Here is a 16934-nt window from a genome sequence, read left to right on the forward strand (position 1 = left end):
CACTCCACCCCCCCCTTCCCTTCCCTCCCCACTCCATCCCCATCCCCCTCCCCACTCCATCCCCATCCCCTCTCCATCCCCCTCCCCTCCCCACTCCATCCCCCTCCCCCTCCCCATCCCCTCCCCACTCCATCATCCTTCCCCTCCATCCCCCTCCCCCTCCCCACCCCACTCCATCCCCCTCCCTCCCCACCCCACTCCCCACTCCATCCCCCTTCCCACTCCATCCCCCTTCCCTCCCCACTCCATCCCCTCCCCACTCCATCCCCCTTCCCTCCCCACTCCACTCCATCCCCTCCCCACTCCATCCCCTCCCCACTCCATCCCCCTTCCCTCCCTCCATCCCCCTTCCCTCCCTCCCCACTCCACTCCATCCCCTCCCCACTCCATCCCCCCTTCCCTTCCCTTCCCTCCCCACTCCATCCCCATCCCCCTCCCCACTCCATCCCCTCCCCTCTCCATCCCCCTTCCCTCCCCACTCCATCCCCCTCCCCTCCCCATCCCCTCCCCACTCCATCATCCTTCCCACTCCATCCCCCTCCCCACCCCCTCCATCCCCCTCCCTCCCCACCCCCTCCCCACTCCATCCCCCTTCCCTCCATCCCCCTTCCATCCCCCCCACTCCCCACTCCATCCCCCTTCCCACTCCATCCCCTTCCATCCCCACCCCACTCCCCACTCCATCCCCCTTCCCACTCCATCCCCCTTCCATCCCCACCCCACTCCCCACTCCATCCCCCTTCCATCCCCACCCCATCCCCCTTCCATCCCCCTTCCATCCCCACTCCATCCCCACTCCATTCCTCCCTTGGTGTATTTATTACAATTCTATTCAATAGTTAATTAAACCAGGAAGTCCCACTGAGATAAGGAATACTCTTTTCCATCTCTCTCCCTTTCCCACCATATCTCAACCCTCCATCACTCCTACCCCCCTACCCCTTCTCTATACTCACTGTGATACCCTGACAGTGCGTTCGGGGCCGTAGCCATTGGGGCTGACAGGCTGGTTGATGGCGACTGAGATCCCTCTCCGCCCGTCTGTGGAGGCTGGGATGGACACCAGGGTCACCGTGTGGGGAATCCTGGCGCATGGTGAGTCTGGCAGGGACACCGGCGTCACGATAGTCCGGTAGTAACAGAGGCCACTGTCAAGGGAGAAAGGGGAGAGAGGCAGGGGGAGGTCAGCATAGATAGAACAGAAAAGTGTACGAATATCCATAAAGCAATATTAATACGGAGAAATAGGAATGCAAATGTGATATGTTCTTACACGATGTCATGTTCGCATATTACACATTTTACTGTGGACATAAGTGACAATTTACATTTTTGTGTGCATCACCTGATAGAATTAAATTATATTTTTAACATCGTGCCAGAATGTCAAGTGGCAGAATAATGATCTAGTCAGCCTCCCATCACACACACACTTCCATTCAGAGCTGACAGCACAATGACTGCTTTGCATTTCAACATCCCTTCCTCCCTCCTCGTGTCAGTGTGTGTGTGTGTGTGTGTCCTACAGTCCCCCTTCCTCACCTCATGTCAGTTGTTTCTCTATCCAGCACTACCGTTATTTCCACATTTCTAGTTCTGCTTTAGGCTAGTGGCCAGGCTGCACAGCAATGGTGTTACTAACATGTAATAACATTCTGAACAAATTACAACCTCTCATCTCGATGATAAATAATGCCCTTCCCTTGAGTCTACTGAATCTCTACACCCTACGATTATGTATGAAGACCATTTTGTAAATAACGTTTTTATGATCATTATAATGTACCAGTATAGTTTGGACCTCTCCACCAGTGCGTAGGTGTCTCCATCTCCGATGAAGGCTCTGCAGTTCAGACAGGTGAAGCATTCTGGGTGGTACTTCTGTTCCCCTGCGACCTGGAAGACACACGCAGAGGGAGGGTCAGGGAAGGATTCCTAGGTAGGAGAGTCAGCTAAATAACACAACCTTTATTTCAGCAGGTTGGTCAATTGCGATCCAAATTATTATCTTGCAATTACCGTCTGTCTGATGTCAAGACAGAAAAGCAAGGCAAAGAGAAATCTACAAAACACAACGATAGGTCAAACGTTAAACAAAGCAAAGAGAATATACTACAAGTCAACTACAAGTTCACTACTTGTTCAGGTCAGTAGATGCATCACATCACAAAAACAGCAATAAACAGAGCAACAAACTAGGGCAGATGCAGGTTAACCAGTACAAGTAGGGCTAGATGGCTGTGGTTGATATCATCGTTATTAGCTTCTGCTTAGTTTCTATCTAGCGCTATCCAATCACTGGCAGAAGGATAGAGCTGATCATTGAATAACGGCCAAAAACAGCACAACCAACGACCAGATGAATGTAACAGCCAGAGTTAAATTATCGACCACAAACAGATTTGTAAACGAACAGATATCACAATCGATGACCAGATGAATGTAACAGCCAGAGTTAAATTACCGACCACTACGAGATTTGTAAATGAACAGATACCACATTCACACATGCTCCTTATAGATGCTTAACGTAGTAACCAGGCAAATTGGTCTAAAATGGTCCCACTTGAGAAAGCTTTTGGCACAGGGTTTACTGGTAATCGATTGAAAGATGTAAGATTCCCACTAGAGGCTGATTTACATGGAATGCTAATCTATACATAAAATCCCCCCAGGTAAAATTACCTTAAATGCAAATGACCAACATCGCTGGTTGGACAGGTCTAGCAGGGCTTTACTTAAACAAGAAACTGGTGACCTCGTAGCTCCTCAGAGACAGAGGTTGAAGACCTCTCTCTCTCTTGCTCTGCTCTGATCAGAGGCACTCAAGTGCTGCAATGATCTGCAATTCAAATTTTACTGGGGGGGGGTTCAGTTTTCTGGGATGAACAAAGAATAGTAATCTATGAAATATGAGGGGGAAAAAAGAAAAACAATTCAAGGGGGGATTTTTCAGACACTATTAAGGAAACTTTAAAATAATACTGCTCTTATGAGTTTGGAAAATACTAGCAATTCCCTTTAAGAGTGGCACAGTGGTCGATAATATAGATAAAACTAAATTCCGGGTAATCAACAAAATCTACCTCTACAGCCCTGTGTCTACCCTCCACCTCAGGGAGCGTTCCCATGGAAACAAGAGAGACCGAGACAGAGCCAGAGACAGAGAGAGACAGAGACAGAGAGCAAGAGACAGAGAGAGACAGAGAGAGAGACAGAGAGAGAGAGAGAGAGAGAGAGACAGAGACAGAGAGACAGAGAGAGACAGAGAGACAGAGAGAGAGACACAGAGAGAGACAGACAGAGAGACAGAGAGGAATGAGAGAAATGGGTTGACTCCCTGACCTAATTGTGTACCTTTTGAATCCTGGTTGTTCATGTTAACAGAGCAGATGGACTCCGATAGTGAATGAGAAGAGAGAAGGTAATGAACGTGTAATTGGTTCCCATTAGCTCTGGAGCAGATGAGTTGGTAAAGAGAAGCAGCCTCAGGGGCTTGGTGAGTCACTGTATTTTGCAGTAGAGTAGAGTAGAGTAGAAAGGGTAAAACATGGGCTGTAAACAATGATAAGTGGCTGAGTTCTTTATGTCAGTTATGATCACAGTGTGTGTAAACACCACATCACAGTCACTCAGAGGGACGGAGATGAAATTATAACAAAGTACAATGAATTACAATGAATGTTGAAAGATAGGGGTCAAAATGTCTTCTAGTTGATAATGAATAAGCATACGCTGTAATGTCAACCATGCTATCCTTGTGTTAAGGTATGTTATAGAGTAAAGTAAAATAGTCGAATATGCATGTGCTTGTGCTTGTGTGTGTGTGTGTATGTGCACGCATCTGCACAGAACATTGGCCAGCGTTACCTAGCGTTGATTTTTCAATAAAATTTCTAGTGGTGATTCAGGTGTTGAATTAACTCTGTAAGTGACCCCGTGCTGGTGTTAACCAGTGTTAAACCAAAAGCACAGCCAACATTAGCATATTTCACAGCATGCTCTATTGCAGGTAGATTTTTGAAATGCTTGTTTCAATATCTATGTTTTTGCAATGGACATTGATTGATTGATCATATGCTACTCAAATATAAATAATACATTTTTCTAAACTAATCCAATCTATTACTTTATTGCACACGTTATTGCCAAGTCTAGGTCCAAGAGGCTCCTAAATAGCTTCTACCCCCAAGCCATAAGACTAACAGCTAATCAAATGGCTACCCAGACTATTTGCATTGCCGGTGCACCCTGCTCATGAATTATTTGCTATTCTTATCTCTTATTTTCTTAAAACTGCATTGTTGGTTGGCTTGTAAGTAATCATTTCACTGTAAGGTTGCATTCGGCGCATGTGACAAATAACATTTTATTTGACTTGATTTATTGAAATGGTTGTTCCGGTTTAGATAGTCTCATATCTTAGTCTTCCCAACCCGGCAGTCATTCTGAATACAGGTTGCGGCATTCATGTTGGATATTCCCACTCGAGTTGGATTCCAATAGGACTTACAGAATTACAGTCACATCATAATGTGACTTGCAGGCCTGAAAACCATGAGTTTCAGGCCACTGTATAGGGTAAAACTAGTCCCTCAAAATAAGGCCTTATTAAATACTTGTTGTATTTGGTTAAAAAAATAATAATTTGTGACAATATATTCATTTAGGATCTCACTTGGTGGAGGCCACTGAACTGAAAATGGATGAAAGCAATAACCATGTCTTTGTCATGAACAAATACAGTCATGGGTAATATGGGTAATATGCAAATAAGGCTTTACACTAAGCGGTATGTTAATTTAACACTGCAAAGTGTGGACCTGTATAGACACTGGACCAGTGACACATTTAACACTGTCAGTGTTCATTTAACACTGTAGAATTGTGTGCGTGTGTGTGCATGGGTGTGTGTGTGTAGCAGGCAGTGGCCAGTCTCAGGTGTGAGCCCCCGCGTTGAGGAGAGGAAGGACATCTGGACGTAGAGGAAGAGACAGTGCGACGCCTGCCACTCTGACACTGTGGCTACTGCCATTTGTCGACCCCCGAAACCTCTTTCCTACACACAAACACATCTCTCCAACCACATCTGACAACTGCTACTGCCACACACACACAAAGAAAAAACAGAGCAGAAAGAGAGAGAGAAAGAAAAGATAGACGCTAACAATAGCCCTGTGCGTATCTTATGGGTGGAATGTTCTATTATCTTTCTCTCACTGCTAATTTAGCTCATTTACAATTACTCAGAATGAAACTATGCGGCATGAGACCACCTGATCTGGAAATTCCAAGAAACCTGCCCAAAACATTGGTTAAAAATCTTCCATTTACAAATGAGAGGGGATAACTTACAGCACATACTGTAAAGCATCTGGAAACAGTGTGTGGGTCTGTTACCATGGTGAGGTGGAGGGAGGCGGTCACATATTAAGCATGATCCTATAATGAACACTAACTGCACCAGCTGGGGACTTGTGATGAAGATACAGTGGTGAGAAATGCAACTAATCTCAAAATAGAAAGCGGGAGCCTGCCTGAAACTACTCATGTATATAACCAGGCAAATCTTTACATTTTCTTTGTCCAATAAATCATCTCTCTTCCTCCTCTTTCTACACTGTAAACCAAATCAGTGCAAACAAATAGAAAAAAATTCCTTGAGGCCTCTCTCAAAGCACGAGTGATAATGGAAATGAGTTCGCACTAGTGTAATAAACTGAGTTCTATTACACAAGAATGAGGAAATTCCCCTGGTGATTATAAGACAGCCATTCAGAAGCTGTCATTTCAGTACCTAAATGTGTCATTAAAGTTTCAACTTTAAGTGTTTGACGACCAATAAGTTGGGAGGCTAATCCGTTTAGTGGTGTGTGTGTGTTTTCAGACAGCCTATGGAATGTGTATGGCCCCTGTTGGACCAATCAGAGGTATTTATGACCCCCTGCTGTCACCACGATACTCTAAGGTTCTCTAGTGTAAACAACAGATGAGAGGGGAATTCTCCATATTGAGTTTAGGTCATTTTCAGTTCCCAAAACTATTGCATCTTAGTTTTTTTAGGATTCATTCTAAAAGGTTGAGTCCAACCATGTGAACTAGGTGAATTGGAGCCAATGCTACAGTATATTCTAATATCCATAGTAGCATACCTTTTAGAATGCTTGCCCATTACATTGCTTATTAGTGTGGTGGATATTGGAACTTTAGCCGGTTGCTTACTTCTGTTTCCTGTATGGACTTCCAGTTATACTGATGCATTTTGGGCCTGTAAAGGGTCTTGCCGATTTAGTGATATGGACCATGTGTGGAGGGTCATGGGGACTATAAAACACTAGCAACATAGGGTATGACCCCTTGCGTCAGTTAGCCTGGTATTAGCAGTACACACGCACACACACGTTGTCAGTTAATCTGATATAAACATTGCACACACACCACCATGACTTCACTAACCCATCCCAGGCAGGATAAATCTGTAACAGTGATCTAATTGTAACGCACAGCACCTTGAGGTGATGCAGAGCTGGCACAGAGGGGATCCGGTTGGTGTAACTAACCACTTTATGGGAAACCTGGAGATGACTAGCTATTCCAGTGACCTATTGAGGTTCAATGGAACTGTTGCAATAGTTTAGCTCAGGACGTCAACATGTTCTGTTGTTGAGGCCTACTGAGACTGCCAAGTACACATAAAACCAATGGAAAAGGAGTACTTTTCATGCTACACAAGCTGATGTTGACATCAGGAATTTAAATTAAATCAGCAGCACATTCAGCAGGTAATAGATACTCCATGAGAGTTAATTCTAGGTCAAATTCCAAAAATGATTCATGGGGGATTCCACATTCTAAATCCATGAGGTGCTGGGGGATCAGGATCAGTCAAATCTCCATACAACAGATGGGTAGAACGTCTATAATATAGAAACCTGCATTTAAATCAATTCATCACGCAATGAAATTTGGCTTTTCAATTTCCAAACCAAAACCTAAACTGTGGAGAGAAGAGAAGTGGAGCATGGCCTGGATCTTGATTAGAAAAAGGACATCTGTATCCTATCCACACACAAGAGTGTGTGGATAGGATACACAGGCAACACAAAGCCTGTGTTGCCAACTGAGATCTAAGTAGGAAAGAAGGCAGTGAATGGGGGAAGCCTAATGGTGATTGGAGGTGCTTTCTACAACCATAATGTGTTATTCGGCTATCCCAATAGGATAAACCTTTTTGGTTCCAGGTAGAACCCTCTGTAGAAAGGCACTACAAGGAACCAAAAAGTGTTATTCAAAGAGTTATCATATGGGGACAGCCCAAAAAAAACATTATGGTTCTAGATGGTGCCTCCAATCACCATTAGGCTTCCCCCATTCACTGCCTTCTTTCCTACTTAGACCTCATTTGGCAACACAGGCTTTCATTTTGTTTCTGATTCCGACTCACTTAGAAAGAATAAATTGGGAAAATATGATTAGACCAGACCAAGTGGCAGAAACGGCACCCAGCAGCCCCAAACAGGGCTAGAATTCAAGACTGTTCATTGGAAAACCCCTGTCTACCACTTAGCCAACAGCATGTTAAGGCCATCCTGTAGCATCAACACCATCATGATGAGCTATGGCTGCTTTAGAACTGCTGTCAATGGAATCAGCATGATACCTCATGGTAAGTCAATGAAGCGTTGAGTTCCATCTGATAGGTGGACATCCGGTAGAGGCACACACTTGTGTGTACATGATCATGTGTGTTTATACTGTGCATATGTACAGTGCAGGGCTGCAATCATCTCAGCATTACAATCAAGCTTTAACTAGCCTAGCCTACTGTAACTGGGGCTCTGGGCAGGACCTACTCTAAATATAGACCATGTGCCTGCCCCAGCTCATTTCTATTTCATGAAACAAACAAAAAATGTATTTCATGGACCCAGTTTCTTAGAGATCATTTCAACCCTTTCAACATGAAGATATCTCTTAACATCATCATTTTAGGGAACAATACAATATCAATACTGATGTTCTATTTCTACTAAAACCATGCAATAGAGAGAGACCTAAAGCACAAACGCAGCAAAATCAAGCCTGCCCACTCAACACAAGCTGAAGCTAGCCAAGCCCTTTCACTCAGTCATAGTCTACAGAGGGAAAGCCATTTTACCTTTTTGTCCCTTTTCCACAGCTTGAGACAGCAAAATCCCCAGAAAAATAAATCTGACACCATGACAGCCTCCCGCCTGCTGCTGCTTTCCTATACAGTCCACTCTACTCCTGGCAAGACTAGTTCATTCTGGTGAGCCCACACCGCTGTCACAACACAGAGGCAGCGGCCAAATTAGAGAGAGCGAGGAGCTGCCCACGCCTTTGCCGCTGAGCTCATCTCTGAAATGACATCACAGGCTGCTCTTCCCCCTCCCTCCCTCCCTATCTAACTCTAGCAAGCGGCAGGCAGCCGCTCTCGCTTTCTGTTTTTATGACCTCATCGTTTCCTGCCTGGCCTGGCCCATCCATGCGCCTGCTGGCTGTGTCTCCTCTCTGATGTCTTCAGAAAATACCCCCTCCCACATTTCTTCCTCTCTCTTCCCCATCCCCCTTTCCCTAGTTCCCCTGATTCCAAAGCTCCTCTAGCTGACAGGCAATCATATTTAATCCTCTGTCTGAAATGTCAAATAAAAAAAGGGGGCTAGCCAAAGCCCTCACGCGACACCATGTCATCCAACATTGGTTGTTTTAGAGGGCTTACTGTACTAGTGGGGAGGATGACAGACTGATTTTACAAACGTAGGATCTTAATTTGAGCCAGTTTTCTACAGCTGGAAAAGAATCCTGCAGCAACAGGAAATGTGAATTATTATGTGGATTATAATGAATGGACATTTTTGTTGGGGTTGATTCATTTTTCATAAGGGAATATCAAGTCTGAAATTTCAAAGTGGAAACCACAAACTTCTGAAGCTATTTTAAACCTCGAAATTACAATACACATTTGACATTTCCTCTGTGATAAAATGAAGGTCCTACATCTGTAGCCACTTCTGCGTTGTCTCGGCTGTGTGCTTATGGTTGTTGTACTGTTTGAAGGTGAAAAATCAAATCAAATCAAATTTTATTTGCCACATACACATGGTTAGCAGATGTTAATGCGAGTGTAGCGAAATGCTTGTGCTTCTAGTTCCGACAATGCAGTAATAACCAACAAGTAATCTAACTAACAATTCCAAAACTACTGTCTTATACACAGTGTAAGGGGATAAAGAATATGTACATAAGGATATATGAATGAGTGATGGTACAGAGCAGCATAGGCAAGATACAGTAGATGGTATCGAGTACAGTATATACATATGAGATGAGTATGTGAACAAAGTGGCATAGTTAAAGTGGCTAGTGATACATGTATTACATAAGGATACAGTCGATGATATAGAGTACAGTATATAAGTATGCATATGAGATGAATAATGTAGGGTAAGTAACATATAAGGTAGCATTGTTTAAAGTGGCTAGTGATATATTTACATCATTTCCCATCAATTCCCATTATTAAAGTGGCTGGAGTTGAGTCAGTGTCAGTGTGTTGGCAGCAGCCACTCAATGTTAGTGGTGGCTGTTTAACAGTCTGATGGCCTTGAGATAGAAGCTGTTTTTCAGTCTCTCGGTCCCAGCTTTGATGCACCTGTACTGACCTCGCCTTCTGGATGATAGCGGGGTGAACAGGCAGTGGCTCGGGTGGTTGATGTCCTTGATGATGTTTATGGCCTTCCTGTAACATCAGGTGGTGTAGGTGTCCTGGAGGGCAGGTAGTTTGCCCCCGGTGATGCGTTGTGCAGACCTCACTACCCTCTGGAGAGCCTTACGGTTGAGGGTGGAGCAGTTGCCGTACCAGGCGGTGATACAGCCCGCCAGGATGCTCTTGATTGTGCATCTGTAGAAGTTTGTGAGTGCTTTTGGTGTCAAGCCGAATTTCTTCAGCCTCCTGAGGTTGAAGAGGCGCTGGTGCGCCTTCTTCACGATGCTGTCTGTGTGAGTGGACCAATTCAGTTTGTCTGTGATGTGTATGCCGAGGAACTTAAAACTTGCTACCCTCTCCAGTACTGTTCCATCGATGTGGATAGAGGGGTGTTCCCTCTGCTGTTTCCTGAAGTCCACAATCATCTCCTTAGTTTTGTTGACGTTGAGTGTGAGGTTATTTTCCTGACACCACACTCCGAGGGCCCTCACCTCCTCCCTGTAGGCCATCTCGTCGTTGTTGGTAATCAAGCCTACCACTGTTGTGTCGTCCGCAAACTTGATGATTGAGTTGGAGGCGTGCGTGGCCACGCAGTCGTGGGTGAACAGGGAGTACAGGAGAGGGCTCAGAACGCACCCTTGTGGGGCCCCAGTGTTGAGGATCAGCGGGGAGGAGATGTTGTTGCCTACCCTCACCACCTGGGGGCGGCCCGTCAGGAAGTCCAGTACCCAGTTGCAAAGGGCAGGAACCTTCGTCCCAGTCTGACGTCCTGAGACCTCTGGAGCAGGTTTTCATCAAGGGTTTCTCTGTATTTTGCTCCGTTCACCTTTGCCTCGATCCTGACTAGTCTCCCAGTCCCTGCCTCTGAAAAACATCCTCACAGCATGATGCTACCACCACCATGCTTCACCGTGGGGATGGTACTAGGTTTCCTCCAAACGTGATGCTTGGCATTCAAGTCACAGAGTTCAATTTTGGTTTCATCAGACCAGAGAATCTTGTTTCTCATGGTCAGAGTCTTTAGGTGCCTTTTGACAAACTCCAAGCAGGCTGTCATGTGCCTTTTACTGAGGAGTGGCTTCAGTCTGGCCACTCTTCCATAAAGACCTGATTGGCGGAGTGCTGCAGAGATGGTTGTACTTCTGGAAGGTTTTCCAATCTCCACATAGAAAATCCAGTGCTCTGTCAGAGTGACCATCAGGTTCTTGGTCATCTCCCCGACCAAGGCCCTTCTCCCCCGATTGCTCAGTTTGGCCAGGCGGACAGCTCTAGGAAGTGTCTTGGTGGTTCCAAACTTCTTCCATTTAAGAATGATGGAGGGCACTGTGTTCTTGGGGGACACTCAATTCTACAGAATTTTTTTGGTGCCCTTCCCCAGATCTGTGCCTCGACATAATCCTGTCTCAGAGCTCTACAGACAATTCCTTCGACCTCATGGCTTGGTTTTTGCTGTGACATGCACTGTCAACTGTGGGACAGTTGTGTGCACCTTTCCAAATCATGTCCAATTCGAGTCTCATAGCAAAGGGTCAGTTTTTTATATATTTGCTAAAATTTCTTTGTCATTATGGGGTATTGTGTGTAGATTGCTGAGGATTTCTTTTTTTTAATACATTTTAGAATAAGGCTGTAACGTAACAACATTTTGAAAATGTTATCTTCAGGGTCAGATGCTTCCAAGAGAAACCGCATCACTTTTCAATACAGTCTTCTCTTGGAAATGACTGACCCTGAAGAACAATAAGCAAAAATAGAGTGCCAGACAGTATTACAATGGTTGATCAATCACCTCAGCCAATAGAAACGCTACATAACAGTGTAGTAAGGTGGCTGTGTTATTGATGATAGTGTAGTTAACCTAGCGGTAAGAGAGATGAGCCAGCAACTGGAGGGTTGTCAGTTCAAATCCTACATGCCATTGCCTGCCGTTGAGCCCTTGAGCAAGGCACTTAAACTCCCCACAACAACAGCTCCCCGGGTGCCCAGTGTGGCAGCCCCCCGCACCTCTCCAAAACCTATGTATGTGTGTGTATATGTATGTGTGTCTTTCAGAGAGGTTGGGTTAAAAGCGGTGGTCAAATTTTGGTAGGAGTGATCTTAATCTTAGTGCGGTGGGATTGTTCTGTCCGGAGGTCAGGTCAAGGTCACCATTGAAAAGGCTTCTGGGAGATTGAACAAAGACAACAATAAAGTACAGAGAGTGAAAGAAGAAAGAGGCAGACTAAACTAACCTATTTCTGGTGAGAGTTTTTTTTTCAGACCCAGAGGTCATGGAATGAAAGGAGGTGACATCATGTCTTCACACATTGCAGAGTGAAAGCACATTGTAATGTAGAAACTTAGCAGGTTCAATGTGAAATCAACCAGGCTCAAATGTTGTTGTCATCTTTATCAAATTTCTCAATATATCACCCTTATTTGAACCTGGTGCCCAAACAACTCATTCTTACAGTTTAACAACAAGCACAAGATGTACTCTCCCACCACCACCCCGCTATCAAAGATGAAATCAGACAGACATCATATGGAAGAGGAAGCCAGATAAGAAAAGTGTTGTGAATTAGAGGTGTCTCAGTAGATTGTTCAGTCTGCTTTCCAACAGACACTTGGAAATGAATTCACCTTTCAGCAGGATAATAACCTAAAACACAAGGTCAAATCAACACTGGAGTTGCTTACCAAGAAGACAGTGAATGTTCCTGAGTGGTCTAGTTACAGTTTGGACTTAAAATCTACTTGAAAATCCATGGCAAGACCTGAACATGGTTATGTAGCAGTGATCAACAACCAATTTGACATGGCTTGAGGAATTTTGAAAATAATAATGGGCAAATGTTGCACAATCCAGATGTGTAACGCTCTTAGAGACTTACCCAGAAAGACTCACAGCTGTAATGGCTACCAAAGGTACTTCTACAAAGTATTGACTCAGTGGTGTGAATACTTATTTAAATTCAATATTTCGGTATTTCATTTACAATAAATTTGCTACATTTCAAAAAACACGTTTTAACTTAGTCATTATTGTGTGTATGAATACTTTCTGAAGGCACTATACCCTACTCTACGCGCTCTCTTTTTGCAAACAGTTATTGAGTTGCATTATTAGCCAAAATTATGACTATCTAATCTACTCATCACATTAGGAATAGTAGGCTATCTAACATAACTCTGCAAATGTGATGATGCATGGAATGCTTTATTCTAAAGGTGCATTTTCATGGTGAGAATTAGCTTTCCCAAACTTAAAACTCATGCGCTGCCTATGCCGCCTGCCTACTGCTGATTTGCAATACAAAATACCTATTTACATTTTTATCTACCTGGGTTGGAAACCCTGATGGCATACTGCGCATACCACAGCTCATAAACAAGGATTAAGTTACTGTAATATTTCACCCTTTTTGACATACTAAAGAGAGAAACCAGGCGAAATCCCACTTCAAATGGCTTGATGGTAAAATACCACATTTCAAAGTGTGACATGCTACTGCTGGGGAGAATACAAATGGTTACCGCACCATTAACATTATTTCTCACAGGCTACACTCACGCATGGATTTTTCACAATGTAGATTGATACATTTCCAAGAACTCTTAGCGGAAGCTTTAATCTGTCTATTGATAATTCATATTTGACTATGTACTAGGTGTCACGCCCTGATCTTAGTTCCTGTTTTCTGTCTCTGTGTTTCAGTGTTCAGTTATCTAATAAATCTAACATGGACACTTACCACGCTGCATCTTGGTCATCTCTTTCCAACAGCCTGTTACACTAGGAAACTGTGGTGGATACTAGAAGCTAGTGATTACCAATGAAAAATACCTATGTAAAGAAAATCGGAGGTGAATGAACAGCAATGCAGTTAATGCATATTGCGTGTGGAATATAAGTATAAGTGTGGAATCATTTTTGTTGAGCATTGAAAGTGCTTGAAACAATCAACAAAACATGAATGCACTCTCACTAGTGCAGGGGTAGGCAACTAGATTAAGCCAACATTTTGCCTGAGCAGACGGGTGCTGAAACATAATTATAAACAATTGTACCCAGACAATTGACCACAAGTAAGCCCAAAAATAGATTGTATTTGAAAATAACATAAACATGTCATACCTTGATTACATTGAGGCACAATCAGGTCTCTCGTTTTATTTGTAAGAATATTTGGGAACAGATTTTATGAATTTAAATATTTTTTAACTGAATTCTTGGTGATTTAGTCTTTAAAAATAAAAAAACAACCACATAAATCCTTCCCTAAATTATAGTTAACAGTAAAAAGATATTTAAAAAGAAAACGTCCTCTCAGTGTCAGCTGCGTTTATTTACAGCAAAATTTACATGTGTAAAAATGTGTATGAACATAACAAGATTCAACAACTGAGACATAAACTAAACAAGTTCAACAGACATGTGACTAACAAATGGAATAATGTGTCCCTGAAAAAAGGGGGGGTCAAAATCAAAAGTAACAGTCAGTATCTGGTGTGGCCACCAGCTGCATTAATTACTGCAGTGCATCTCCACCTCATGGACTGCACCAGATTTGCCAGTTCTTGCTGTGAGATGTTACCCCACTCTTCCACCAAGGCACCTGCAAGTTCCCGGGCATTTCTTGGGGGGAATGGCCCTAGCCCTCACCCTCTGATCCAACAGGTCCCAGACGTGCCCAAAGGGATTGATATCCGGGCTCTTCGCTGGCCATGGCAGATCACTGACATTCCTGACTTACAGGAAAACACGCACAGAATGAGCAGTATGGCTGGTGGCATTGTCATGCTGGAGGGTCGTGTCAGGATGAGCCTGCAGGAAGGGTACCACATGAGGGAGGAGGATGTCTTCCCTGTAACGCACAGCGTTGAGATTGCCAGCAATGACAACAAGCTCAGTCCGATGATGCTGTGACACACCGCCCCCGACCATGATGAACCCTCCACCTTCAAATCGGTCCCGCTCCAGAGTACAGATCTCGGTGTAACGCTCATTCCTTCAACGATAAATGCGAATCCGACCATCACCCCTGGTGGGACAAAACCGTGACTCGTCAGTGAAGAGCAATTTTTGCCAGTCCTGTCTGGTCCAGCGACGGTGGGTTTGTGCCCATGTCTGGTGAGGACATGGGCACAAATGATGTAAGGCAGGTCCTCACCAGACAACAGGCCTACAAGCTCTCAGTCTTCCAACCGATCCTGTGCAGGTGTTGTTACAAGTGGTTTGCCACTGCGAGGACGATCAGCTGTCCATCCTGTCTCCCTGTAGTGCTGTCTTAGGCTTCTCACAGTACGGAGATTGCAATTTATTGCCCTGGCCATATCTGCAGTCCTCATGCATCCTTGCAGCATGCTTAAGGCACGTTCACGCAGATGAGCAGGGACCCGTGGCATCTTTCTTTTGTTGTTTTTCAGAGTCAGTAGAAAGGCCTCTTTAGTGTCCTCAGTTTTCATAACTGTCACCTTAATTGCCTACCGCCTGTAAGCTGTTAGTTTCTTAACGACCGTTCCACAGGTGCATGTTCACTAATTGTTTATGGTTCATTGAACAAGCATGGGAAACAGTGTTTAAACCCTTTACAATGAAGATCTGTGAAGTTATTTGGATTTTTACAATTTATCTTTGAAAGACAGGGTCCTGAAAAAAGGGACTTTCTTTTTTGATGAGTTTATATACACTACCAGTCAAAAGTTTGGACACACCTACTCATTCCAGGGATTTTCTTATTTTCACTATTTTCTACATTGTAGAATGATAGCTTCATGAGGTCATCACTTGGAAAGCATTTCAATTAACAGGTTTGCCTGGTTAAAAGTTCATTTGTGGAATCTCTTTCCTTTTTAATGTGTTTTTTTTAAACCTTTATTTAACTAGGCAAGCCAGTGGTATACAGAAGATAGACCTATTTGGTAAAAGACCAAGTACATATTATGTCAAGAACAGCTCAAATAAGCAAAGAGAAACAACAGTCCATCATTACTTTAAGACATGAAGGTCAGTCAATTGCGTTCGCAAAAACCATCAAGCGCTATGATGAAACTGGCTCTCATGAGGACCGCCACAGGAAAGAAAGACTCAGATTTACCTCTGCTGCAGAGGATAAATTCATTAGAGTTACAAGCCTCAGAAATTGCAGCCCAAATAAATGCTTCACAGAGTTCAAGTAACAGACACATCTCAACATCAACTGTTCAGATGTGACTGCTTGAATCAGGCCTTCATGGTCAAATTGCTGCAAAGAAACCACTACTAGAGGACACCAATAAGAAGAAGATAATTGCTTGGGCCAAGAAACACGAGCAATGACCATTAGACCGGTGGAAATCTGTCCTTTGGTCTGATCATTTTTGGTTCCAACCACCATGTCTTTGTGAGACGCAGAGTAGGGGAACTGGCTCTTGAGTGGCACAGTGTTCTAAGGCACTGCATCTCAGTGCAAGAGGCGTCGTTACAGTCCCTGGTTCGAATTCAGGCTGTATAACATCCGGACGTGATTGGGAGTCCCATAGGGCGGTGCACAATTGGCCCAGCGTTGTCAGCAAGACAATGCTCCATGCCACACAGCCAAGTCAATCAAGGTGTGGATGGAGGACCACCAGATCAAGACCCTGTCATGGCCAGCCTAATCTCCAGATCTGAACCCCATTGAACATCTCTGAGAAGATGGATGGTCACAAGCCATCAAACAAAGCTGAGCTGCTTGAATGTTTGCGCCAAGCGTGCATAAAGTCACCCAACATCAATGTGAAATACTGGTGGAGAGCCTGCCAAGACACATGAAAGTTGTGATTGAAATTCATGGTTATTCCACCAAATATTGATTTATGAACTATTCCTAAGTTAAAACATTAGTATTGTGTTGTTTAAAAATGAATATGAACTTATTTTCATAGCATTATTTGAAGTCTGACAGCACTGCATCTTTTTTGTTATTTTGACCAGTTGTTATTTTCTGCAAATAAATGCTCTAAATGACAATATTTTTACGTAGGATTTGGGAGAAATGTTGTCAGTAGTTTATAGAATAAAACAAATTAAATAATAAAACCGAATTGAAAAAAGTTAATTTTACCCAAACACATACAGTGGGGCAAAAAAGTATTTAGTCAGCCACCAATTGTGCAAGTTCTCCCACTTAAAAAGATGAGGCCTGTAATTTTCATCATAGGTAAATTTCAACTATGACAGACAAAATGAGAAAACAAAATCCAG

The 16934-nt window shown here is 43.7% G+C and overlaps 1 protein-coding gene across 3 annotated transcripts in view; it reads right to left on the reverse strand.

Annotated features, from left to right (window-relative positions):
• The window catches only part of LOC112237570 (LIM domain kinase 1), an 82787-nt gene that overhangs the window by 19987 nt on the left and 45866 nt on the right, over positions 1-16934 (reverse strand). For 2 of the 3 annotated variants that reach the window (XM_042296158.1, XM_024406179.2), the window contains 2 exons: positions 1787-1896; positions 957-1148 (listed from right to left, as the gene is read on the reverse strand). In XM_042296158.1, the coding sequence (XP_042152092.1) occupies positions 957-1148; positions 1787-1896 (302 nt within the window). Of the gene's footprint in view, positions 1-956; positions 1149-1786; positions 1897-8158; positions 8357-16934 lie in introns of those variants that run through there. The other variant, XM_024406180.2, reaches the window with a different exon arrangement.

The sequence above is a fragment of the Oncorhynchus tshawytscha genome, linkage group LG13 (assembly GCF_018296145.1).
Source record: "Oncorhynchus tshawytscha isolate Ot180627B linkage group LG13, Otsh_v2.0, whole genome shotgun sequence".
In the NCBI taxonomy this organism is placed as follows: Eukaryota; Metazoa; Chordata; class Actinopteri; order Salmoniformes; family Salmonidae; genus Oncorhynchus; species Oncorhynchus tshawytscha.